A 26478-nucleotide genomic window follows, 5' to 3' on the forward strand; every position below is an offset into this window, starting at 1 on the left:
TGATATACAAATATATTACAGGATGAGGTATGTGCAAAAATATTTATGTTTTATGAGTAGCTAATAAATCTTTACCTTGCTGTCATGTAACCCATTAGTGGTGAACTGAATGACGCTAACAACATTCATCTTAAAAGCAGAACAGACCTCTCACCTTTGGACCTTGTGTGCGATGTGTAGCACAATTAGGGCTCTGTCTGATATTTTATTGCATAGCCCATGCCCTTTAACCACTCACCTTATCATGACTTCACAGTATGAAGCTGGCTCTTTGGTCTAGTCAGGACTGTTTTTCTGGGAAAACATGCACGAGATTAATAGCTATACTTTCATTTTCTTTCAACCCCTCTACCTTAAAACATGAATTATTTTCATGGTCTAGTAGTAGTAGCCTTTATGAGAGAGGGACTTTAAGGGATATATTAAGACTTTTCCTCCTATGGCTGGAAACTGAGCAGTGGCCCAGAGATAACTCCATACAGAGTGTCCAGCCCTCCATGTTGTTAAGCCTTCCGGGTGAGTGTCCTTTCTGACACAGCTGTTGGAAGCATGCACATCCTGAAGTGCTGCCCATCAGAGGGATTGCCCACTGCCCGCTGGCCTGGTTGCAAGGACTGAGGTCTCAGGGAGAAGACCTTTGGCTTTTCTGGGAAATGATGAGACATGGCAACATACTGTGAGGAGAGAAAGTATATATTGGAGTGTTGAAGTGATAAGTTGTCTGACCAACAATCTGTACTTAGTGATCAGATCTCCCCAGAGAGTAGCTGTATTCATTCCTGAAAGCCAGTAACTCAAGAGAAGCAGGATGAGAAGACTTCTAGTTACATACATGAGTCATTTGAGCCACCATCTTATATTCCTTCAGAAAATATTCCATTCAGTAGAAATATTGATGTCTTTTCCATCTAACAAGTTAACACCAAACACCTACTACAATGAAGAAACATAGTGGTTGCTGCTATGAGGGATGCAAATAAATAACACATTTCCTGCATTCTTTTTAAGACGGAGTCTTGCTTTGTCGCCAGGCAGGAGTGCAGTGGTGCGATCTTTGTTCACTGCAACCACTACCTCCCGGGTTCAAGAGATTCTCCTGCCTCAGCCTCCCGAGTAGCTGGGACTACAGGCACCTGCCACCACACCTGGCTAATTTTTGTGTTTTTCGTAGAGATGGGGTTTCACCATGTTGGCCAGGATGGTCTCGATCTGTTGACCTTGTAATTCGCCCGCCTTGGCCACCCAAAGTGCTGGGATTATAGGCGTAAGCCACTGTGCCTGGCCCACACTTTCCCGCATTCTTAATAGGAAAGGAAAATATGAAACCATACTACACATGAATAAAAATATGAATGAAAAATGCTTTGTAAATTTTCTTTTTTAATAGTTGGGAAAGAAAAATATACCTTTAGATAATCATGTTTTTTTCTTTTTATTTATGTCTTTCCAGCTTTAGTGAGGTATAATTGACAAATAATATAAACTGTTCACAATGGCAGCTGCTTGTTCTGTTTGTTCTGTGGGAGCTCAGAGGAGGTTGTATTTAACTTGGGCTTGAAGGAGAGGGAAGACCTTGTCGAGGAGGGGCTGTTTGAACTACGCTTTGAAGAATGAGTGAGAGCATTCTTGAAGGACAAGCAAGCGGTAGAGGGTGGGGTAGATATTTCCAGCATTAGAGTCTTTAGAAAAATCCTCAGCAAATACCCAAGTGATGCAACATGATAAAAGGACTGCAAATGGTTGTGGGTGGAATAAAACTCTGTTTTCAACATCCCAGTTTTTAAATCCAGTACAGTATGTTATTTTTTCTTATTCTCTCTTACACTGCTGTTCTACTATTGTCTCAAAAGATCTCTGTAATATGGGGGAAAATGCTAAAGCAGAAGCGAAAACAACATTAGAGTTTTCTGGTAAGGCTGTTAATGGGTATTTTTGGTTATCTACTTGTGTGTATGAGTTTCTAAATCTATATTAGGTGCAATAAATAATTCTGGTTAGGACAACCCTATTTAGCTCCTCCACACCTGCTCCTATTAGCACCCTGGTGTGGGAGGCTCAAACCAGAAAGATCTGTTGTACCAGGTGTTCTAATAGGCATGGAGAATTGCTCCTGAGGAGATAATACACTGACTCGGAACCCCACATGAAGATTGCTGCTCTTCAACCCCTCCTCTGCTGAGCCAGGGAATTCCCTGGCCTGCCTTAGCCAAAAGAAGAAATATCTTGGCACTGCCCCAAAACACTTTATACCACTCAGTCTTCCCTTTGATTGTGTTGTTGCAGACTGTGCTCTGTCAACGCAGAAGTTAGTCCTGATGAACAAGTCTGCTGTTTAGCTGCTGCAGCCTCAGTAATTATAAGCAGATTGAACTACTTCTGTGCCACTTGGTAAAGAGTCACTGCCCCAGCCCCTCTCAAGAATGTGGATGCCTCAACTTTTCCCCCCCATTTAGCCACTGAAACAAGGCTTTCAGTAACTAAGAACCCTGCTTCAGCCCCACAGCTGGTGTCTGTTCTGGTCAAGTGGTACTTCACCATGCTCATTGTTAGTATTTTGAACAACTTGGTTTGGGATGCTGATATAGAGTATTCTGGCCCTTGGTGCAGAACATAAATGATGCTTCTGTTTGCAGGTAGGAGAAGATTCTCGACATGCAGGACCACCAGTCCTTCCCAGGCCATCCAGTACATTCAATACAGTCAGTAGGCCACAGTACCAGGACGTGGTTCCAGTGGGTATGTCATCGCTTTCCGGAAATTATCTGTCCTTTTGTGCCATGATGTGTACCATGTACATTGTGCTCATACTTCCCCTGTTGTTAGCCTGCTACTTTTTGCCCTGTATTGAGAAATTGCTGCATTATCCTTAAGAAATGTATAACAAAATCCTACAGAATTGATTCTCAAAGGGCTTCTGTCTTGTAATATCCTAAAGGATGAGATTGTTTTTTAATATCACCCTACCTTTCCTGAGTAGAGGTATCATATTAGATTATTGAAGTTAAGGAAAAATAATTTATTAAGGTAATATATTATGCAATCATTATAAATTAAGAATTTGGACAAGCATATACTTAGTATATATTTAAGTCCGAGACAGAATTTAAATGGTGTGTGAATCTGTAGCAGCCTCACAAAATAAACAATCAAGGAGAGCACATTCTTAAGGGCTTTTGTCACAAATAGAAGGCAGCAAGAACCTCTAAAATAGTAAAATAAAAATCAATGAGTGTGGGAGAAAGGCCTAAAAAACAACTTGAGTTGTTATTAAAAGGATGAGGTTGAAGTAGATCAGTGGTTGCCAAACCTGGAGCGCCTAAGGCGGGTGGAGTGGACAGACTGGTGGGAGGCCATATGGGCTCCATGCTCCGTCTTAAATTAGACTAGGTTGGCTGGGTGCAGTGGCTGACGCCTATAATCCCAGCACTTTGGGAGGCTGAGGCGGGCAGATCACAAGGGCGACAGATCGAGACCATCCTGGCTAACACGGTGAAACCCTGTCTCTACTAAAAATACAAAAAATTAGCCAGGCGTGGTGGCACGCATCTGTAGTCCCAGTTACTCGGGAGGCTGAGACAGGAGAATCACTTGAACCCAGGAGGCAGAGGTTGCAGTGAGCCGAGATCGCACCACTGCACTCCAGCCTAGGGACAGAGCAAGACCCAGTCTCAAAAAAAAAAAAAAAAATTAGACCAGCTCTCCGTTTATCTTTGTTTTAAAACGTTTTCTTTAAATAAAAAAAAAATTATCGTGAAATTCAATATAATGCCCATGACCTAAGAAGTTTGACCTCTGGATGAGAAGAAATCTAGGGTTGAAGTCTAACAGTCTAGGGTTTTTTTTATGTTATTATTAATATGACACTAAATACTGCACATGGAATTTTAAAGCACTATAAAATTGTTGCTTAGAAAGTTATGTGGGCTCTGAGCTCAGATGCACTATAAACCCCAATTCAATAATTATCTAAGTGTCTTCATTATTCATGTATAGTGAAATGTGCACTTAGGGAACATTTGAGTTGACAATGGTATTCCATTTTAGCAGATAGTATTTCTTTAAAATTGTTATTGTTATTGTATATATAAATATACATAACTAAAATAGATATGTTATAGGCAACATGATTCAGGTAAGATTTGAAATGGCAGATCTCTACAGAATTATTATACTTCTTTTGTTTAATTATTTGTTAGTTTAAGAAAGGCATGTATCTTGATAATATCCTATACCAGAATCTCTGATGTTGAAGAATTTAAACACTCTGTCCTAGTTCTGTGAATTTAAATATATTTGTGCCTATTTATGATTATCAACAAATATAATCAAGATGAATCATCTTAAGTAAACAAATTCATTTTCTTGGCAAAAGAGGTATTAACGGTATCCTTAATAAATTTTAATTAACTATTTTTAAGTTTCTTTAGCCAACCTTGACTGGGATTTAGATTTTTCTAAACACATTTTGTTCATGGTTCGTAATGATGATTGTGTTGTAGCTGTTGGTGTAGTTGGTTTGGTAAAGAGCTATCTGTGGCTTCATGGCATTTATTTCCACATTGAGTTTGAGAATAGTTTGTCCTCTGCATTTTGGTCCTAGCTGTTGCTGGCAACTAGTACATTTTGGCAAATTGAGTTCTGCCTCTTTACCTCCCTGGCTGGCTGCTAATTAATCAGAAGATGGTTTTTCATTTCTGACTTGTCATTTCTGTGAGGCTGATTTTCGTAAGCTTAAAATGATCAAGATCTAGAATCTCGTTGGTGACCTCATCTTGCCATTTGCTAATAAACATGGCTTGTCAAATGAGTTTACTAAGAATGTTTAACTAAGCCACAGCTAACAGACCTAAGTCCAATAATCATATAAAAGGTTAGATACAAATTGGAATGTAAGCACCTATAGTGGTGGGCACAGTCTAGTTCCAAACTATAACTTTGAGTATAAGTGATATTAGCCAGAAAAACAAATTTCATTTATTTTTGTTTGTTTGTTTTTCAATAGAAACAAGTTCTCACTATGTTGCCCAGGCTAGTCTTAATCTCCTGAGCTCAAGTGATCCTCCCAACTCAGACTCCCAAAGTGCTGGGGTTACAGGCGTGAGCTACCATGCCTGGCTGAAAAACAGATGATTTTGAAAAGTTTGGATTTATAGGCCAGGCACAGTGGCTTACACCTGTAATCCTAGCACTTTGGGAGGCTGAGGCAGGTGGATCAACTGAGGTCAGGAGCTCGAGATCAGCCTGGCCAACATGGCAAAACGCCATCCCTACTAAAAATACAAAAAAAAAAATTAGCTGAGCATGGTGGCAGGCACCTATAATCCCAGCTACTTGGGAGCCTGAGGCAGGAGAATCGCTTGAACCCGGTGGGGCAGAAGTTGCAGTGAGCTGAGATCACGTCACTTCACTGCAGCCTGGGTGAAGAGATCACTCCACCTCACACACACACACACAAGTTTGGATTTATATACATAAACTAATAATAGATTCTTTTTTAAATTGTTGTCTTTTCTGATTTTTTTTTCAGCTTACAATGACAAGATTGTTGCATTTCTACGTCAACCCAATATCTTTGAAATTCTACAGGAGCGTCAACCTGATCTTACCAGGAATCACTCACTCAGGTAACAATAATATTGGTGTTTGGTTCAAGTTGCATAAGCACAAACCATTAAATCTTAGTTGTACTGATAGTTGTCTTGGAAATTTATTCTTTCTTTTTGACATCCTTTGCAAAAACATCTTGTATGCAAATATTTTGTCATCATCACCAGGTATTGTAGTGCTGGCTTCTCTTTATTAAGTATAAAAGTTGAATAAAATCGGCCGGGCGCGGTGACTCACGCCTGTAATCTCAGCACTTGGGGAGGCTGAGGCAAGCAGATCATGAGGTCAAGAGATCAAGACCATCCTGCCCAACATGGTGAAGCCCCGTCTATACTAAAAATACAAAAATTAGCTGAGCATGGTGGTGCGTGCCTGTAGACCCAGCTACTCGGGAGGCTAAGGCAGGAGAATCGCTTGAACCCAGGAGGTGGAGGTTGCAGTGAGCTGAGATTGCACCACTGCACTCCAGCCTGGCGACAGAGCGAGACTCCGTCTCAAAAAAAAAAAAAAAAAAAAAAAGGTGAATAAAATCAACTAAACAACCCACCCGATTTAAAAAAAGAAATATGAAAAAAAAAATTAAGCCAAGCGTTTATCCTAGATGTGCAGATTATAATGAAATTAATGACATAACCTTTTTGAGTGTAACTTGAGTAAGCAAAAGTAGCATACAGTTTATTGAATTGAGATGTATAGAGTTCCAGACTTGGTATTCACATTTTTCCATAATAAAAACAGATTAGAACCTAAGTAGGGAATCTGATACTCTCTAAAACTGAGCCTCCCCTTGCATGAGCCCTCTCTTCTAAACAACTTTTCAAAACATCATTTCTCAAGCCCAGTTTTACTTTCCTGAATACATGCTGTTCCCCTTCCCTGGCAAGCTTTTCTCTCCTAAGTTTGGGAAGCAAGATTTTTCCACTAAAACCCAGCAGAAGCTTTCCCTCCTTGAAATCTTTCAACTCCACTATGGACTCTCACTTTCATGATCTGGGCTAGTATTTCTCTATCTAAATGTGCTAGGCATCAGTGGGGATAGGAAAAGAAGAGTTTCTGCTGAAAATATTCCTTAACCCCAAGTTCAGTTGTCACCTTTACTGGTAGAAGTATTATTTGCCTGGGGGTACCATCCTGGCCCAGAGCAGTGATTCTCAAATACTGTTCCACTAAGTTGTGCCAAACTGTTTTCATCAGTATCACCTGGGAAGCTTTATATAATACAAAATGCCAGGTCATGCCTCCTCCAATTCCTCTCCCTTCTCTGAATTTATACCCCCTGTTCTCCCATGCCCTACCCAGAAATTTAATTCAAGAGGTCTGGGGTAGAGCCTAAGAATTATTTTTTCAAAACCTCTCTGTATAATTCTGATGGCACATTTGGCTGCAATAACCTTTGGTCTTGATACTATTTTGATGATTAGTCATGAAATGTATCACATTGTCCTTTGTACTGGTTTGACTTTATGACTTTTGTGTTTTGATTTGACTTTTCAAGTCCTTATGCGTTATTTTCCAATTAGATTTTAAGAGCCTTGCAAATAGGGATCTTAATGCAACTCATCATTATTTTTCCTCCTTACTGTTCAAATATCTAGAATAGCATTTTGCACATACTGAATGTAAAAATATATATATATATATATATAGTTGTTGATTTGAAAATAAATTACCAAATATTCTTACGATATTCTTGGTCTCTTGTCTTTTTTTTGGGAGACGGAGTCCCACTCTTGTTGCCCAGGCTGGAGTGCAGTGGTGCGATCTCAGTTCACTGCAACCTCCGCCTTCCGGGTTCAAGCGATTCTCCTGCTTCAGCCTCCCGAGTAGCTGGGATGACAGGTGCCCACCGCAACACCCGGCTAATTTTGTATTTTAGTAGAGACGGGTGGGGAGCGGACAGAGTCTCAGGCTGAGGTACAAGAATTGCTTGAACCTGGGAGGCAGAGGTTGCAGTGAGCCGAGATTGTGCCCACTGCACTCCAGCCTGAGTGACAGGAGTTCAAGACCGGCCTGGCCAACACGGTGAAACCCCATCTCTACTGAGATGTGCCTGGAGCAAGGATTCCCAGTACCAAGATAGCTTTGTATATGTTCTTTCTCATCTGTGGCACACCACTTAAGATAAATATTCCTTCTTATTTTTCCCATAATATAATGGTAAAAGTGGTAGCCCTTGAGAGATTGAAGTAGGTATACTTCTTTACTTTGTGTTTTCCTGGTTTGCTTGTGATTCATCCTAAGCCAGAGGATAGCAGGCAGTTCATTTAGTTTGCATCTATGTATAGTTTTCTCTTCCCTGAGACTTCACTGGTGTGTCTTCCTGTCTATGTGGCTATGGTTTTCCATGCATTATGATATGGCTTTTACTTTCACCTGCTGTATTTAAATCACTGCTCCCTATAAATTCATTTATCACGCAAATGTGAATGGTACTAAGTTGCTGTCCTTTTTTTTTTTTTTAAACAAACCTCAGGAAATGTTTATTTCCCCTGTTAGAAAAATCAGCTTCCAAAAGTCAGTACCACATCTGTAAAATGGGTAGTGTCCCCATTGGATTATTATATGCTACTACTGGTTCTCACTGAAAGAAGATGTTTGTATGCTGTGACATTAAATAAAAGCTGAAAAAAAGTTCTAACATTTTATACGAATACAAATATATTAATTAGAAAACAACCTTTAACAATATTTTCTAAGTGAATTTAATGCACATTTAAAAATTCAATAAAATTTTTAGTATTGGTGTTTGTAAAGCACTGTGTAATGAGAAAGGCCATGAACCTGAGTTAAGAGTTGAGAATTTCCCCTCTAATATGATTATTAGGTCCAGCCAGTAAATCTGTTCCCTGCTAGTCCAGCTCTCCCCAGGCACCAGTGATTATTTTTGGCAGCAGGCTGTTTCCTCCTTGAGTGCTTCCTATATAACTCCTCTCACCATGAGGACATGATCTGTGATAATTTTTTCATTCTGGGTAGATTAGATCATTCCATATTTTATGTTAGTAGGAAATCAGTAACTTGGGAGTCAAGAAATTCTGAACCACAAAAGGCAAATGGATATGTGTCTCAGGATTCATCAGACTAGAGGCAAATGCAGACTTGAACCTTCTATTTCCTTTCATTATCCTATTTAAAGAGCCCTGGGGTTTTGTTAGAGTTTAATTTTACTCTTAATTTTTTTTATTGTAGAAATAATTACCCATTTTGAAATTTATCAAACAATACAGAATTTTAGGTAATAAAAAGTTAAAGTTTCAAAAGCTATCTTTTATAAGATAAACCCTAGTGTTCAAAATTGCTAACCTATTTCTTTTCCAGCTTTGTGGCAAATGAATTTTTCTACATATAATATTAGACTGGAAATGTTAGTCTTGGTTAACATCTGAAGTACTTGGTGAAAATAGCATGAATTTACTTCTGCTGATCCATATGCATTTTCCTGTTAAGACCTGCCTAGCTCTCTCCCTTAGTCCTCTCCTGATTTGTTTACTTATCACTCAGATGTCTGGACCAACATGGCAAATTTCTGATCTTTGCTGTACCAAACTTAAATAATAGCAAATCTGGACTGAGACTATTATTTTTCTACATACAGTTTACATAGGGATAATTATTGAATTTTTAAAGACACCTTTTTTTTTTTCTTTTGAGACAGGGGGTCTCACTCTGTTGCCCAGGCTGCAGTGTAGTGTAACGATTACAGTTGACTGCAGCATCAACCTCCTGGGCTCAAGCCAACCTCCTGGGCTCAAGCCATCCTCCTGCCTCAGCCTTCCAAGTAGCTGGGACTACAGGAGCACACCACCTTGGCCCGCTAATTGTTTTTTTTTTTTTTTTTAATAGAAATGGAGTCTTGCTATGTTGTGCAGGTTCATTTTGAGTACCTGGGCTTAAGAGATCCTCCTGCTTCAGCCTCCCAAAGTGCTGGGATAACAGGCATGAGCCATTGTGCCTGGACACCTGATTAAAATAATTTATTGACACCACGTAGTAATGGTCATTGGGAAGACCTAATAGTAGACTCTGTCTCACTGGGAGAGCAGCAGTAATGGCTCTTAGAAGGTAGTTGAGTATAGCTGTTAAGATTTTGTTCAGGTTTGGAGCCAGAAAGACCTAGGTTTGAATTCTGACTCTGCAATTTACCCACTAGGTGACTTTGAATGAGACATTAAACAACCTCCAAGTTGTCATCCTCATCTGCAAAATGGGGATCGGAATTTCTAACTTCCAGCATCTTTTTGAAGATTAAATGAAATAATATATGTATAAACCATTTGGTACTGTGTAAGCATAGTAAGCATACAGTAAATTTAAATCATTATTATATTAGTAGTCTGCCCTTCCCTTCTTTGTTCTATTAGAAGGACTCGGTTTAAAGTAATTTGCCCCTAAACTTGCTCTAATTCTAAAAACCAGTATTCCTGAAATTAATCATGCATATAAATGGACCAGTGTGATTCTGTGGATATAATTTAAATACAACTAGGATCTAGGATCTTTTTTCCTTTTGGGGGTGGGGAGCGGACAGAGTCTCACTCTGTCACTCAGGCTGGAGTGCAGTGGGCACAATCTCGGCTCACTGCAACCTCTGCCTCCCAGGTTCAAGCAATTCTTGTACCTCAGCCTCCTGAGTAGCCAGAACTACAGCAATGCACTACCATGCCCGGCTAATTTTTGTATTTTCAGTAGAGATGGGGTTTCACCGTGTTGGCCAGGCCGGTCTTGAACTCCTGGCCTCAAGTGATCTGCCTTCCTGGGCCTCCCAAAGTGTTGGGATTGTAGGCGTGAGCCACTGTGCCCGGCCGTCTTTAATTTGACTATTAATTTGTTTATAGGAGGGCTTTTTAGTGGTGCTCTCACATTGTTTCCTACGGGGAGCTTTACTCTAATATCTTTTACGTTTACACAATAAAACAAGCCTTGACTGTTCCATACCTAGACTGAGGACTGAGCCTTCTGGCTCCAGGTTTAGTCGGAAATTACTGGGGGCCAAAATATCATGGCAATGTCATTAAGATAGCGTTTTAGAAGGCATCCAAAGGTATATTAAAATATCTTTCCAAGGAGCTAATTATCTTCTGGGCCTATCTAAGAGATTAGAGACTTTGTTCTTCAGGGCAGTAAGGAACACAGATTCTTAGAACCTGTCATCTATTCTATGACTTCTGCAAGAGGAATAAGTGCTAGCCATGTTTTATTTGAATGGATGTGCTAATTTATAGATCTACATGTGCCTTTGAATGATATATCATGTATATATCTAATTTTCACATTTTTGATGCATGGAATCTGTTAACTATTAATGTCAACTTTAAGACAACTGGACAGTCAATCACCTAAAATTTAAAAGGCCCAAAACAGGAACTCCAATAGCCAAAATTAGTTTAGGTTCTTTTCACAGTGTCACACTCAGATATTTGTTAAATTATTTTCTGATAAACATTGTTCTCTGATGTAACTTTGAAAGATTCCCCAAATTACACATGCATTCATCCACTGGATATTTCTCCAAAGTATTGTGCCTTTTTGCTATTAAGTGGTTCAATCATGATTTTCAAGATAGTTTTCTTACATGAGGAATAATCATATTTTAGGTATATCTGTTTTACTGTTGATTTTTCCTACATTCTGTTATGTTTATGAAGAAAACAGTTCAGTAAAATGTCATTTTCCTTTAGTAACTCATTAGACTTGGACGCTCTGTGGACCAAAGTAAAATATCAGTGCTGAAACCAGTCTCAGTGCCTTCCCCAACCCCAAAAGAATAATAAATCCACTTCTAAATCATAGAGAACAATGAATTATTTATGATAGCACAAAGTAGTTTTTAATAAAATCTGCTTTTTACTTATATTTGAATAAATTGCCCAGTTACTGAATCAGAAGCATTTCTTACGAAGCAAACAAAATAAGCATCCCTTCTATGTTAATAACATGTTAATAATATGTTGGCAAGTTGTTCTAAATCAACTTGCCGACAATACAAACAGAAAAAGGAGTGGGTCAAAGAAATCTAGTTTGGCTTTATTTTCAATAGATCATACTGTCTGTTGAAAAAGGAATAAATAATTATGGAGCCTATCTAATAATATACTCAATAGTTTAAAATTATTGAGTGCTTCCTATATAATAGGCTCCAGGCTAAGTATTTCATTTGAATTCTATAATTATGTTTATTTTAACATGAGGAAACAGAGTTAAGTAACTCTCTAAGTTCTTAGCATGCAGATAACTTATATCTATTTATGACAAACTTTGTCCCTACACATGTGGCTGATTAATTTCACATCTCTGGGTCCATAAGAATCATATGACCATAATGGACTTAAATTCCCGTAACCTTTCAACTGCTCGGCTGTATCTGTCAAGTCAGACAGTGCCCCGTGACTGTAATAATGAATATGAGTGATCAGTGCTGGTCTTCCTTTCTTGACATTATACCATTAGGCAAGTCAAAGCATTTCTCTAGAACTGCCTGAGGGCACTTTTTGAAAACATGTATTTGTGAATGTGCCACTGAACTGTATCTAGAGGAACCAGGATGTGCAGAGTCGGCAATCCAGAGTTTTGTGGTTTTTCAGCATTGCTGCTTCTGGTTGTCTCCGAATACATGCCCTTTTTTAACTTCACCAAAATATTGGGTGGTTTCATGAGAATGTTTTCTGTGGGAATTCAGTCTTGAGACTTTGTTCGTTGTCCTCAAATGATCTAGTAGAGTTGATCTTCTGGGGTGATTCCATGCAGAGGAGGAAGTGGTTACACATATTGTGAGAGTCTGAGAGACAGCAGTAGCTGGAGACTTTTTCCTGAGCTTGTCGCTGTATGGTTTAGGTTCTCGTTTTACAGTTGTGAGTTTTCATGTTAAGAGATTGCCTTTTTACCTGCCTTTACATTTCTCTCCAGTGGATTCTGTTTTAGTAAATAATTGGACATCGGCTTTCCAATTCTTTTTTTATTTCTCTGCCACAGGAAAAAAAAGAAAAAAAAAAAAGATAGCAAGATTGTTTATTCCAAACACCGGGTGGATTCTTAGGGGAAATTGTTAGGAACCACATATGTTATTTTGGCCTAAATTAATCATGTCCCTGGTTTATATTTTACTAAGCACTTATCAGGTAGACAGAAAAGTGTTTTGTACTTGGGGAACACAAAGATAAAGGAGGAAGGGCTGTAGCACCATAGCTCATGCCTGTAATCGCAGCCACTTTGGGAGGCCGAGGTGGGTGGACACTTGAGTTCAGGAGTTCACCTGGCCAACATATGAAACCCTATTTCCACTAAAAATACAAAAATTAACCAGACGTGGTGGCACATTCCTGTAATCCTAACTACACTGGAGGCTGAGGCAGGAGAATCACTTGAACCCGGGAGGCAGAGGTTGCAATGAGTCGAGATTGGGTCTCTTCACTCCAGCCTGGGTGACACAGTGAGACTGCATCTCAGAAAAAAGAAAAAGGAGAAAGGGCTTTTGCCCTCAAGAAACTTATGTTTCAAAAGGAATTTGAGTTGTACCTCACTAGCCAAATCAGAAGGTGTACCCATAAAAGTGCTAGAATGTACTCTAAGGGGCACAGAGAGATAAATGTACCCATGCAGAGAGGGCCAAATGATAATACGTTGTATTAATATAACCTTAATCTTCATTATATGCCACCGAGGTTGAATTGAATTTCTTTATTAAGAAGAAGCCAGGCTGATGCAGTAAGTAGCTCACTCCTATAATCCTAGCAGTTTGGGAGGCTGAGGCAGGAGGATCACTTGAGGCCAGGAGTTCAAGACCAGCCCAGACAACATAGCAAGACCCTGTGTCTACAAAAATGTTTAAAAATTAGCTCGATGTGGTGGTACATACCTGTAGTCCCACCTACTCAGGAGACTGAGGCAAGAGGATCACTTGAGCCCAGGAGTTTGAAGCTATAGTGAGCCATGATTGTACCACTGCACTCTAGACTGGGCAACAGAGAGGACTGCCACAGATTCCTTCTAACTGTATACATTAATAAACTTGAAAAAATATATTAAAGTAATTTTCAAACATTCCTCTAATCATGATCAGTTGTCTTTAGCAACATTTCTCAAACTTGTTATGTTATTCCAAACGCTGGGTGGACTCATGAAAATTTGTAGGAGTCACATCTGTTATTTTCCACTCTAAAAGGAAAAAGAAATATTGCGGACCTATAATGTTGACGTTAATCACTTTTCTTTTAAACTTAAATGTATACAAATATAAAATATGTCTAAACCTCTTATGCTTACAGCTTTTATAAACTACAAAACCAAAAGACATACAAATTAAGTTAAAAACTAGAAAAAATCAATAACATTTGAATTAATGCTATTAACATGAGTATATTTTGTTTTTCAGAAGCCAAACCACCAATGTTGAGACCATTATCGGTGGAAAGACACGTTTGCACCTTTCTGTGCTTGTGTTTGACTTGATTCTTTTGATTTTTGCATCTCTGGCCTAGCATGTGCCTCCTTAGAATTATCAGTCATTGTTTTTCCTTCTTAACAAAAAGCTTATTTTTATCTACTGATTCATTGGTTTGATAAGCCAATTCATTTAATAGTGTAACCTGAAATACAATACTGAAGGATAAAACATATCATTGAATGTGCCTTGGGATGAGTGGATTCTACCACCACTTTTTATTTGCAAACTATTGCAGAGCTTTTGTTCTTAGAATAAGCCAGGATATCTTTTATGCATTGTTTAGCATGAATACATAATTTTCTTTTTAAATCCATCTCTTTTATTTTCTCTTTAGCCTGTGGTAATTTACATATACATTACTTAACCCCACTTGATCATTTTCATGATGCAAATTAACACCGTAAGAGAAAAGTTTTTTTTAATTGGTAAGCGAAGTGTGCGTAAGAGGCAGATGGGGACTGGTGTTATTATCATATTGAACATCAAGGCCCTGCCAGCCTAAGGGCAGCCAGGTGTGTTCACCGTCCCTTTAAAAGCTCACCTCTGATCACTTTGCACCAAGTGCCCTATAAATACAAACATGGGACCCAAAGTCATAGGGCAAGATTCAGTCATAAATGTCATCCATCTCATCTAAAATATTATTATATTGTTTCATGTGCTTTGATCATCAAAGTGAAGACACAAAATTTAAAAATTCTTGCAGAGCTTGAGCTTATGTATGCAAATTTCTAGTAGACCAAGGATGCCAGTTTGAGAATCACTGGTCTATAGCATATTAGGCAAATACCTGGTAACCAAGAAGCGGTTCCTTTGTTTTTCTCAGAAAAGATTGGTGACATTTCCAGGACATCTGCTGACTTCTGTCTCTTCCTCAGCCTTGATCTGCTCTCTTTACAGACAGTAAACTAATGCCTTCTTTGTTTCTACGTGAAAGGGCTTTATAAAGAACTGTTTAGACCAGGAGCAGGTATAAAGCCTAACCACGCTTCAATTAAGTGAACAGAAGAATTTAAATATTTTCACATCAAATGAGAATTACCTTTTGACCTTCTGTCTTCCACTGCACTGTAAGCTCCTTGAAAAGGGACTTTCTCTTACTCCCCATTGGATTCCCAGCATGTGGTACCATGACTGGCACACAATAGGCACGCAGAAAATGTTCACTGAAAGAATGACTCAATATCAACATAAGAAAGTACTTACTGGTGTGATGTACATCAGACGACATGTTCCAGTGTCTGGTTCCTGGAAGCATATGACCCATAGCTTGTCATTGTGATGAATTAGCTGGCCCAGTAGAAAATTGATCTCAGCCTGCCTCTCATATGTTCTCACCTGAAAAATCAGACCAGTTGCCTTCACAGACTGCTAGTTTGTATCTGGAAAGTGATGAAAAGTTTCCCAGTTGGAATACCTCCTCTGGTGCCTTTGTCCTTTCTTTTTCTCATCCTATCATCCTTGTGACTCAAGAAGCGATGATGTTTTTCTTATTCACAAGAAACTTACAAGCCGCAGACCAGGGCCTAATATCTACCATCACTCAACTCCTTCTGTGTAGCTCCAGTTAAGGAAGGAGGGGAGAGTGCTCAGCCTGTTTGTTTTTTGTCTTGTTCTGTTTGCCTGGATTCACTGTGTTGATAGACAAAAGAGATAAGTTGCATATTTGTGGGAGATAGCTTTTGATTCTTCAAGATCAAAGCATAGTGTTACTGACCCGTGTAAGAGTAGTTCTTTGGTTAAGTTATTATTCATTTTTCTTCAAGATAACTTTTCTCTGATTTAGCTTTTATCAGCCAACATTTACATCTGTTATCAGAAAAACCATTCACCAGATAATGGGCCTGGGTTTCCATCACGTGTTTCAGATGTATGATTCCAAAACTTGAGGGAAAATGTTCTGCCTGGTTCAAGCCTTCACTGAAATAACCTTAAGCAGAGAGAGGCTGGCCTTCTGTGCAACTCCTTTACATACATGCCTGCCACTAATTTCTAATAGTCTTTTTAAAAAAAAAAAAAAATAGTAGTTAGCTGCTGGCAATAAAGTACAGAAAGGAAAGTTTGGCAAATACTAAAGATTAGCTGCTTCATCTATCATATAAAATGGATCTAGCCAGAAGAAACCAAGGACTGAACTCGTTTATCATACCTCGTAAGCTGTGTGGCTAAGGGCAAATCCATTGACTTTTCTATGCATTAGGGAATTTTTCACGTGAACATGAAACCTTGCCTTCCACCTCAGTGCCTTCAAGTCAGCAAGCAATCTTAAGAAAAATATTTCAAATTTGGGAATATAAAAATCAGTGCAACTTGGACAGGCATGGTGGCTTACGCCTATAATCCCAGCATTTGGGAAGCCAAGGCAGGCAGCTCACATGAGGCCGGGAGTTTGAGACCAGCATGGCGAACATGGCAAAACCCCATCTCCACCAAAAGTACAAAAACTAGCTGGGCGTGGTGATGCATGCCTATAATCCCAGCTACTCAAATGTCTGAGGCAGGAGAATCATTTGAACCCAGGAGGCAGAGGTTGCAGTGAGCCAAGATCATGCCACAGCACTCTGGCCTGGACGACAGAGTAAGGCCCTGTCTCAAAACAAACAAACAAAAAAATCAGTGGAACTTTGTGAAAATATCAAATAGAAAAACAAGTTGCTTTGTAGATAAGAACTAAATCTAAATAAATGCTTGTATCAGTGATTGGTATTTTACTTTATGGTATAGGAATCAGAATATATTGTCCATAGCACTCAGAATAAGATTGCATATTTACATTATCCTCTATATTCCAATGAAATAGAATGATTTTAGTACCATAATTTGTGTTTTTATTTTTTTCTTCATCTTATAAAAGTTAATGTGGTGTGCTTTGAAATAGCATGATGTAAATGAGGGAAGAAAGCAGCTAGGAAAAAAATTATTAAAATTGTATTCATATAATAAATTGAAAATAGTGACATGATGATGACTCATCAAACAAAAGGAAAAAAACCGGTGTTATCACATTTATCTATAACAAAATAATGGTAGAAATAACTCACCTTGTGTTTGATATGTATAGGTATATATACATTTGCGCAGGTATGCACACAATTTATTTCACCAACTGTTGTAGCAAAGTATTTCAGTTTTTTCTTTATTTAAAAAAGGCATATGCTTTTACACTGAATATATAATGCATAGATACTATCTGCTTCCAATTAGGAATGAGCTCATCACATGTAACTTAAAGGTATGGCCGCAGGAAAACAGATGACTCTCCCAACACAATCCCTTTTTGGAACAGCTGGGCATCAGCCTAAGACTATCGCTAAAATTCAGGCCCACAGTCAGCTTTAACTCAAAGCAGACACTGATTTTATTGGTTGAATGGTATACTATTTATAGTACTTGGGCAGAAAAATGTTGAAGCCAGTGAAAGAATCTTTCTCCCCACAACATTAGAACTGGGAGTTGTTGATGCTTACAAGATCCCCCCCTTGACGGCAAAGACCATGTCTCTCTTGGTTGTGTATTCCTAGGGTATCACACAGTAGCTGCCACATAATAGGTATAAAAAAATCATGACTATTATAAAAAATGCTGTTTACTACTGAGTTGTAGCCTAAAGGTCTACCATATACATTTTATGCTGTTTCTTTTCTTGAATAGGGAGAAGATCCAATTTATCCGAACTGAAGGGACTCCAGGATTGGTGCGCCTTTCAAGCGATGCAGACCTTGTTATGTTGCTGAGGTACGTACGTAACACTCACTCTTGAAGCAGAAGGTCTCTTGTCATCAGATATCATGGAACATTGTAGAAAATAATATGCCAATATTCATAGCCTAAAAATTATTCTTATTCTTTAGACTTGTGGAAGTATTTTGAAGATTGAGGGTGCTGATTGAGTGATCATTCACTTCAGGTTGCATTTGTTACACTGAGATCTGTTTAATTTTGTTTTCACCCTGCTGGCAAGGGAGATGGTATTGGAAAAGGGAAAGGTTGTAATGAATAGAATCTCCCACTTACAGAATGGAACAGAAGGGTATCTGAATAAGGCATCCACCGTTTACCCCTCAGTGTTTACCCTTTCAGTTTAATATTCTTTCAAATGTTTTTCTCAAAATATGTTTTGTCCCCTTTTGCTGACTCAAGGCATTATTTATTTACCTTGTGGTTTTGAGAGTGTACGTTTGGGAAATCAGATCAGAAAGTTGACATTTGGTCTATGCTACTCATTGCCAACTTGATAGCCCTTCATAAGACTGACCAATTATTTTCACCGCCCCCCTCACCCCCCGATGGTTAAATCAGCTTCGGTTTTAAATTTTAGAGTAGTTTAGAAAGGAAACTGGCAAGTTTTCAAAAGACTTTCTCATTTTTTGTATTGTCCCTCAAATGTAGGCAAGCCAAAGTAAAATAATGCTTTGCTCTACCCAGTGGTTGGGACGCCCATCCCTGTAACCTCCTGAGAATTAAAAGGAACATCATACTGAGCCTTTCAGGCAAGGTTTTGTTTATCCCTGAGTGCTAATAACCTCATTCAAGTATTCATGATGATCTTGACCCTGACCATTTCTAATTCTCCATTCCATAGTTGCCGTATTTGTTGCCATATTTCTGACCGCCCATGTGATTGTTGTCAGAAGATTATTTTTCTTTATGTGTAGTCAAAGCATAATTCAAAGGGATGTACTCACTTTCTATAGATACTTCACTTCAGTTGACTCTGAATAGGACCTATGGTGGGGGTAGCGTCTCAACCTAGTGGGTGGCCTCTCTCCTGTGGTATTGAGCCAGTTGTGAAACCAGCATATAGTATGCTAGGTGGTCAGGAAGACTACTGGTCAATTAATATTAGAGTGTGATGTTTCTATCATGGTTTGGTTGGTGATAAAATCGTTTAAGTTTCTGTTAACAGAATTCTGGCCAGGATATGCTCTTTTTCTTCACTATAGAATGCTAAGGTTTTTTTCTTTTTTTTTTTTTTTTTTTTTTGAGACGGAGTCTTGCTCTGTCGCCCAGGCTGGAGTGCAGTGGCGCAGTCTCGGCTCACTGCAAGCTCCGCCTCCCGGGTTCACGCCATTCTCCTGCCTCAGCCTCTCCGAGTAGCTGGGACTACAGGCGCCCGCCACTACGCCCGGCTAATTTTTTTGTATTTTTAGTAGAGACGGGGTTTCACCGTGGTCTCGATCTCCTGACCTCGTGATCCGCCCGCCTCGGCCTCCCAAAGTGCTGGGATTACAGGTGTGAGCCACAGCGCTCAGCCCTTTATTTTTTATTTTACTTTGGAATTGGAATTGGGATGATTTGAATTAGTGACTACAAACTTCAGTCAGCATACTTGTCACTTACATAATGGAAGCCTTTGTGTCTATTTTAATGTTTTGTCTAATTTCTTAAAAAGGAAAAATCACTCCTGGTACAAATTGACTTATCAGTAAGCTGCAATGTAGAGATAGTGTTGCTCTAGGACATTATTCAATTCAGAATAAACCCATGTAAAGTTATTTTCCAGTAGGGCTATTTTAAAACCCAATAATTTTTAAATGACCGTGTTTAATTTGTTATTGATTTTTGTATTTCATGTATTTTTTCACTAAATTCATGTAAAAAATGTACCTCTGTCAGAGCTCATACAAGAAATGATTGATAAATTTGGCTACGTACTTATTTTTAAATGGATATAATGAAAGGTACCACATATAAAGGTATAGAGAAAGATAATCAACTGGAAGAATAGATTTACAACATGTAAAACAAACAGATCAGCCGGGCGCAGTGGCTCACACCTGTAATCCCAGCACTTTGGGACGCCGAGGCAGGCAGATCATAATGAGGTCAGGAGATTGAGACCACCCTGGCCAACATGGTGAAACCCCATCTCTAGTAAAAAAAAAAAAAAAATACAAAAATTAGCTGAATATGGTGACTCGCACCTGTAGTCCCAGCTACTCAAGAGGCTGAGGCAGGAGAATCACTTGAACCCAGGAAGCAGAGGTTGCAGTAAGCCAACATCGTGCCACTGCGCTCCAGCCTTGCAACAGAGCTAGACTCTGCCTCAGAAAAAAAAAAAAAAAGAAAGAAAACCAGATTGTGGATACATAAAGAAGGCCTTTAAAAGAAGAGAACCCAATAGAAAAATGGATAAAGGTTATGAAAAGGCATAGAAATGGAAGTATGAATAGCCAATAAACCCATGGAAAGATGCTAGTAATGTAAGTGTAGTTTCAAATAATGAGATACCATTTCACAGTATTAGATTTGTAAAAGTCCAAAAGTCTGAGTACCTAATGATACATAAGAACTCTCATATTGTCTGGGCTTAGTGGCATTGCAGTTTCTACAGTCTCGTTGGAGTACAAACTGGCACTGTCTTGTACAGCTGAAAAGAGCTCAGGTCTCTGGTTACTCTCTTTTAGGAGAATATCAGAAACAGACATTTCAATATGGAGAAGAAAAAAGACAATTAAATGGCCTAAGATCCAAATCCTCACATTTGAAAAATAGTAGCCAGGGTAAACAAGGGAGCTAATTATTTTGTGATTGTAGTTATTTAAGAGGTGTTTGTTTTATTTTGCTTTTAATTATCCAATTAAATCCTAAGCCCTTCGATGGCTGAGACCCTATTGTTTATTTCTTGGAATGAGGATATAGAACATACTTTGTATATTTACGATGGGTTCTCAATAAACATTTTCTATTTTGTGTTGGAATCCTGTTTCCAAATCTGAAAACCCAGGTATGATTTTCAAACAAACGTACACTCAAACTCATATGTTGAAATAGTAAAATAAAATCATGTTGTCCAAAGTTGGTAGGAAAACAGGGAAATAGCCACAGGGTTCACAAAAAGTACCACAGCCAGCCATGTTGTCCCAAGAATTACCTGCAAGAGAAAGGGGGCGGGTGCTCTCTTTGGGATGTAAACCGGGCCGGTGCTCTCTTTGGGATGTAAACCGGATCTTGGATGGAATATTCTACTCCTTTGGGATTTAGGCTTTTCCCCACTACTTTGGCTGAAGTACCTGTTTTGTTTCTTGTCTTTCCCCAGCTTATTTGAAGAAGAGATAATGTCATATGTGCCTCCACATGCCTTACTTCACCCCAGCTACTGTCAGTCCCCACGTGGCTCTCCCGTGTCATCTCCTCAGAACTCACCAGGTGAGTCCACCTGCTGCTCGCAGTGAATTCTCTGAGGAGTGAACCTTCAGGCCAGACGTTCTATCCTCCCTAAAGACAGAACAGGAAGGGAACACTTCAGGTACATCTTTGGTGTTAGCACAGATACATGTGTGCATTTCTTGTCTTGTAAGAGTGGCTTATTTCCATGAGGATTCCTTTTGACAAAGAGATAATGAATAGGAGGATTAGTGGTATAACATACTCAGATATAGAATTTACTTTTCATGATGTTATGTCACACAATATCAGGACACAAAATATTAGGTTGCTTTTTGACTTTAGAAAGTTCTAGTGAAGAGAAATTTTTTGATATACAATGAAGATAAAGTCTCTACTCTCAAGAAATAATATGGAATTAAAATTGTTCAGTTTAATGGACTTGGACATTCCTGCAATATTCATTAATTGCATTAAATAGAACAGAAATGGATTGGCAGATAGAACATGTTGATAGGTAAACTGAAATGTGTACATTCAATCTTTTTTTGAAAGAGATAGGCATGAATGAAAGAGTGAGTGGGTGGATGAATGGGTGGATTAGCAAATGGTAGAAAATGCAGCTTGGCAAATGAGCTTTGAAAATGAAGGCAGTCATGATGTTGACAGAATATCAGCTGTATATAGGTCCTTATTATAGGCAGTGCATTGTTCACACTTTAACAGCTATCAGAATTGAAAATGATTTCAGTAGAAGCGCAAACTCCATATGTGTCACTAAGCTGCTGTATGTTCTTTGGTATATAACATGTATTTTCACATACTGCAATGATAATGAAGCTGCAGCCTAATTGGATCATGCAAACAGGAAAAGATCTATTAATTTGTTCATTTAACACAGATTTATGGAGCATCCAACTATGATCCAAGTACTGAATTAGACTCTAGGACTACAGAGATGAATAATACAGTTTCTTCCTTTGAAGAATTCATGGTCTGGCAGTGAGTCAACAAATGACTCTGTGAAGCTCTGTAGTTAGTTCTGTAATGAAGAAATGTATGAGAACACAGCTGTGGGAACAATTATTCTTTCAGGGCTGGGGATGCGGTATTTGGGGAAATATGAAGTGGAACCTTGAAGAATGATGAATAGGAGTTTACCAGGTGGACCAAAGAAAGGACATTCTAGTGAAGGGGGTGATGTGTTAGACCATTCTTGTGTAACTATAAAGAAAACCTGAGGCTGGGTAATTTATAAAGAAAAGAGGTTTCATTGGCTTATGGTTTTGCAGACTGTACAATCATGGTGCCAGCATTTGCTTGGCTTCTGTTGAGGGCCTCAGGAAACTTCCACTCATGTCAGAAGGTGATGAAGAGCAAGCATGTCACATGGTGAGAGTGGGAGCCAGAGAGAGCGGGGGGAGGTACCACACACCTTTAAATAATCAGATCTCCTGTGAGGTCACTCATCACCAAGGGAGTGGTGCTAAGCCATTCATGAGGGATCCGCACTTATGATCCAAACACCACCCACAAGGCCCTACCTCTGACACTGGGGATTATGTTTAAACATAAGATTTAGAGGGAACAAACATCCAAAAAAACCACATCAGGTAGCATAAGCTAAGCCACAGAAGCATGAAAGTAGTGTAGGAAATAGATACAAGTGTAGTTAATAGATACAAGAGAAGGGAAGTTCTCAAAGCTCAGGTCGGAAAGGTAGGCTAGGGCTGGTTGGTCATTGAAGCCTTATTATTATTATTATTTTGAATCAGAGTTTCACTTCTTTGCCCAGGCTGGAGTGCAGTGGTGTGATCTCGGCTCACTTCAACCTCCACCTCCCGGGTTCAAGTAATTCTCCTGCCTCAGCCTCCCCAGTAGCTGGGATAACAGACATGTGCCACCATGCCCAGCAAATTTTTGTATTTTTAGTAGAGACTGGGTTTCATCATGTTGGCCAGGCTGGTCTCAAACTCCTGACTTCAAGTGATCTGCCCGCCTTGGCCTCCCAAAGTGCTGGGATTACAGGTGTGAGCCACCACGCCCAGCCAGCCTTATTCTGTCGTCCATGTGAAGCCACTGAAAATGTATAAGCAGAGGAATACCAATAATATCCTGCTTTTCAAAGATCAGTCTGGTGGCAATTGGGAGGATAAATTAGAAAATGAGAGACTAGAGATAGAGTCTCAGAGAGGCTATTGCATTAGCCAGAGTAACATGATGAAAGACTGGACTAGGCAGTGGAGATGGGGACCAGGGAACGAATAGAAGGGATATGTAGGATGCAGAGACATCAGGACTTTGAGTAGAGGTAAGGAAGAGTCGAGGAAGATTCAAAGGCCCTCACTACCTAGGCTACCAGGCAGATGGTAGCATCCTCTGCCAAGAATGGGAAATGGTTAGACTCAAAGGGGAAGATTGAATGAGTTTGGTGTTAGACAAGTTTTATTGAGAAATCTTTGGGCCATCGATGGGAGATTCCCAAAGACAGCTGGAAATGGTAGCCATGATGCACAGGAGAGGTTGAAAGCAAGGAGTTCAGTGTACTGGTGGCAACTGAAACCTAGAATATAGATTAGAGCAACTGGGGAGAAAGTCATTGAAAAGGAGAGGAAATAGAGGATGATGACATGAGAAACCTCAATATTTAAGGGATGAGCTGAGACAGAGGAGCAAGTGAAAGAAAGAGAGCCAACAGATTTTGAATAGAGTTAGGAAAGGCTTTTCAGGGGAGCTGGGTTTCACAGAGGAGTGGTCAATAGAGCCACATGCTCAAAGGGCTCAGGAAGTCCCAGCTACTCATGGGGGCTGAGGTGGGGGGGTTGTTTGGGCTCAGAAGGTCGAGGCTGCTGTGAGCCATGATCATGCCACTGCACTCCAGCCTGGGCAACAGAGTGAGACCCTGTCTCAAAAGGGGGGTAGGGCATCAAGAAGGATGAGATCTGAAAAGAGACCTCATTTAGATTTGAAAATCATGATGTTATAAATGGTCTTTGCCAAAGCAGGTTCTGTGAAGTAATAGGTTATAAACCGGATCATGATTGGTGACAGAAGGATACAGGATCTGAAGCAGAAGTCAAATGCTCTATTCACGAAATCTGGAGGTGAAAAGAAAGCAAAATAGAACAGTAGTTAGGAGAAGAGAGAGGGAAGGGATTTTACGATGGGAAGTTGAGCATATGTGTGCAGAGGACACAGGATGTGAGTGGAAGGAAAGTGGTTTGTGGAATAAGGCAGGCCCATGGGCAGCACGACACTGAAGGCAGAAACACAGGCCAACTTTGGAACAAAATAGGGACACCTATTTTGATGACACAGGCCGAGAGAAGTGTATGACACTACAGGTAAGTTTAAAGGTTTAGGGGAAAACTTCATGAAATTCCCAACTGGGAATTTCATTCTTTTAGCAGCTGTCTGACTTTAGGCAGGGTACCTCCTTCCCTAAGCCTGAATTTCTTTTTCTGTAAAATAGGAATAATAATAATTACCTTATCTCTCACGATTATTTTTGGAGAACACTTTGCTTGGTGCTTGGAACATAACAAGTAGCCAATAAAGGTTAATGTGTTGCCTTTTCTTTCTTCCTTTCTGGAAATTTGATTCTGAGAAGTATAGTTTGTTCACATTTGAACCATTAATAACTGGAACATACAAACCCTGATTTGCAGAGCTGTCTGCTTAGATATTTAATCATGCAGAGTGGTCTTTATCTTAGTAAGAGCCTATGCTGGGGTTTAAAGTGGACCATCCCTTTACCTATGTTTTATGGTTAAAGATATGAAGCCATGTGGATTGTTGCTCGTGCCAGTCAAGACTGTCCTTTTCCAGGCCTTTTGTGTGGCCTGTCCTCCCTGAGGAAAAGGTAGATCGCCAGATGCTGCCCCTTCCGTGCCCTTTAAAGGCATGTACTTGAAGACTGCACACATTCTTCAAGACTGTGTGAGCATTCTAAATGTGGCTAAGTTCACTTCCTCATTTAGCATCGCAAGTGCACATGAGTAATCATTGGTGACAATAAAATCCATTCTAGAAACTTACATTTAGAGTTAAACATTTTCCAAAGACATGTGTAACCCAAATATATCTAAGTTGTTAGCAGTGTTTGTGGTGGTTTTAATTTTCAGGAAGAATCACCTCCATATTTTTGGCCTACTCTGTTTCAGTGGGCTTTGTTTGATCTTGAAACTGGGTTGTACAGCCTGATATCAATGGAAGTCACTATAACAAATTCCACATGATACCAGGGCAGGACTACCTAACCTCATTTCCCCTCTGGAGGAATCTTCTGTTTCTTTGAATAAAATAGCTTCTCCTTCTACCAGGATTCCTGAAGGTTTTGTGAAACCAACATTTCAAACAGATTTTTTTTTAAGTGGTCTGATCTTCCTTGTGACTATAATTTCACCCCTTTTAGTGGTGTGAGAATAATATCATGAAAATTATGACAGTAATAAATTTTAATGATCTTCATTGAGAATTCCTAGGAACCTGGTAAACTTTCCCCGCTTTTCCTCATTCCAAGCACATTGACATGTATTTTCAAGTGCAGAAGAGAGAGGGGCTTTGGAAACTTTGACTCACTGCTTTTTGCAGCTGTTAGAGTGCTCACCAAAATTTGTCAAAATTTTGGAATGTGAAGGTTTGTTTTTCTAGGACCATTATAATGCCAATCCCAACCTCAGTGATGCCAGAAGGAAAAGATCTTTCCAAACACCATGTGGCTTATTATGCCAAATATGGGACCCAGAAGTTTATTTAAGCTGCACATTTCTAGGAAATTAAATGCAATAACACCTAATTTATCTGATATTATTGGAGATGTGCTCTCTTATGTGGATTTTCCAGGTAACCAAAGCTATGATTTTAACTGTATGAGAATTTGTTTAACCCCCTATTTGCTGAAACTCTTTCATAAATATATTATATTTCTCTTTACTTTCCTGTACACAGCACATTGAGGATATTTCATGGTTTGGGGGGGATCATTGTGCCTATGAATCATAATTCAGAGCTCTTGTTACTTGACTAGAGCTGGACTCCCTGGAAACTAGCACTAGTAGAAAGTCACCTTCAACAGAAGTAAAACACTCAGAGAGCACAGAAGAGCATTGTGGGTCTTTACTACAGGTTGTCTTGAGGGGATGGGTTGTGAGAGGGAATTATTTCTCCCACCACACTGTGTACCCTTAATGATCTTCGTTTTCTTTCTCCCACCACAAAGTCTTAGCATTTTACCAGCTGTTTATGTCACCTTCTTCTCTTTTCACAAACAGTTCCTCTTCTCTGCTCACTCTCTCTCCTTTTCTTCCTTCCTCCCTCTCTAT

General features: G+C 39.4%; 1 protein-coding gene and 1 long non-coding RNA gene across 6 annotated transcripts in view; one reads left to right on the forward strand and one right to left on the reverse strand.

The window, feature by feature from the left end:
* HECW2 (HECT, C2 and WW domain containing E3 ubiquitin protein ligase 2) overlaps positions 1-26478 on the forward strand; it is a 402919-nt gene that overhangs the window by 321643 nt on the left and 54798 nt on the right. For all 4 annotated transcript variants that reach the window (XM_058440001.1, XM_032755095.2, XM_032755096.2 and 1 more), the window contains exons 16-19: positions 2634-2736; positions 5528-5624; positions 17699-17782; positions 21087-21196. In XM_058440001.1, coding sequence (XP_058295984.1) covers positions 2634-2736; positions 5528-5624; positions 17699-17782; positions 21087-21196 — 394 coding nt within the window. The remainder of the gene's footprint in view (positions 1-2633; positions 2737-5527; positions 5625-17698; positions 17783-21086; positions 21197-26478) is intronic.
* Positions 11409-15661, reverse strand: LOC116810511 (uncharacterized). 2 transcript variants are annotated; one of them, XR_009213854.1, is made up of 3 exons: positions 15465-15661; positions 15254-15385; positions 11409-12567 (listed from the first exon to the last, which is right to left on the reverse strand). It is a non-coding gene; the product is annotated as an uncharacterized LOC116810511 (long non-coding RNA). The 2 variants fall into 2 exon arrangements; XR_009213855.1 differs by having other exon boundaries at positions 15254-15295; positions 15386-15661.

Source organism: Hylobates moloch, unplaced genomic scaffold (assembly GCF_009828535.3).
Source record: "Hylobates moloch isolate HMO894 unplaced genomic scaffold, HMol_V3 SCAFFOLD_1, whole genome shotgun sequence".
NCBI lineage: Eukaryota > Metazoa > Chordata > Mammalia > Primates > Hylobatidae > Hylobates > Hylobates moloch.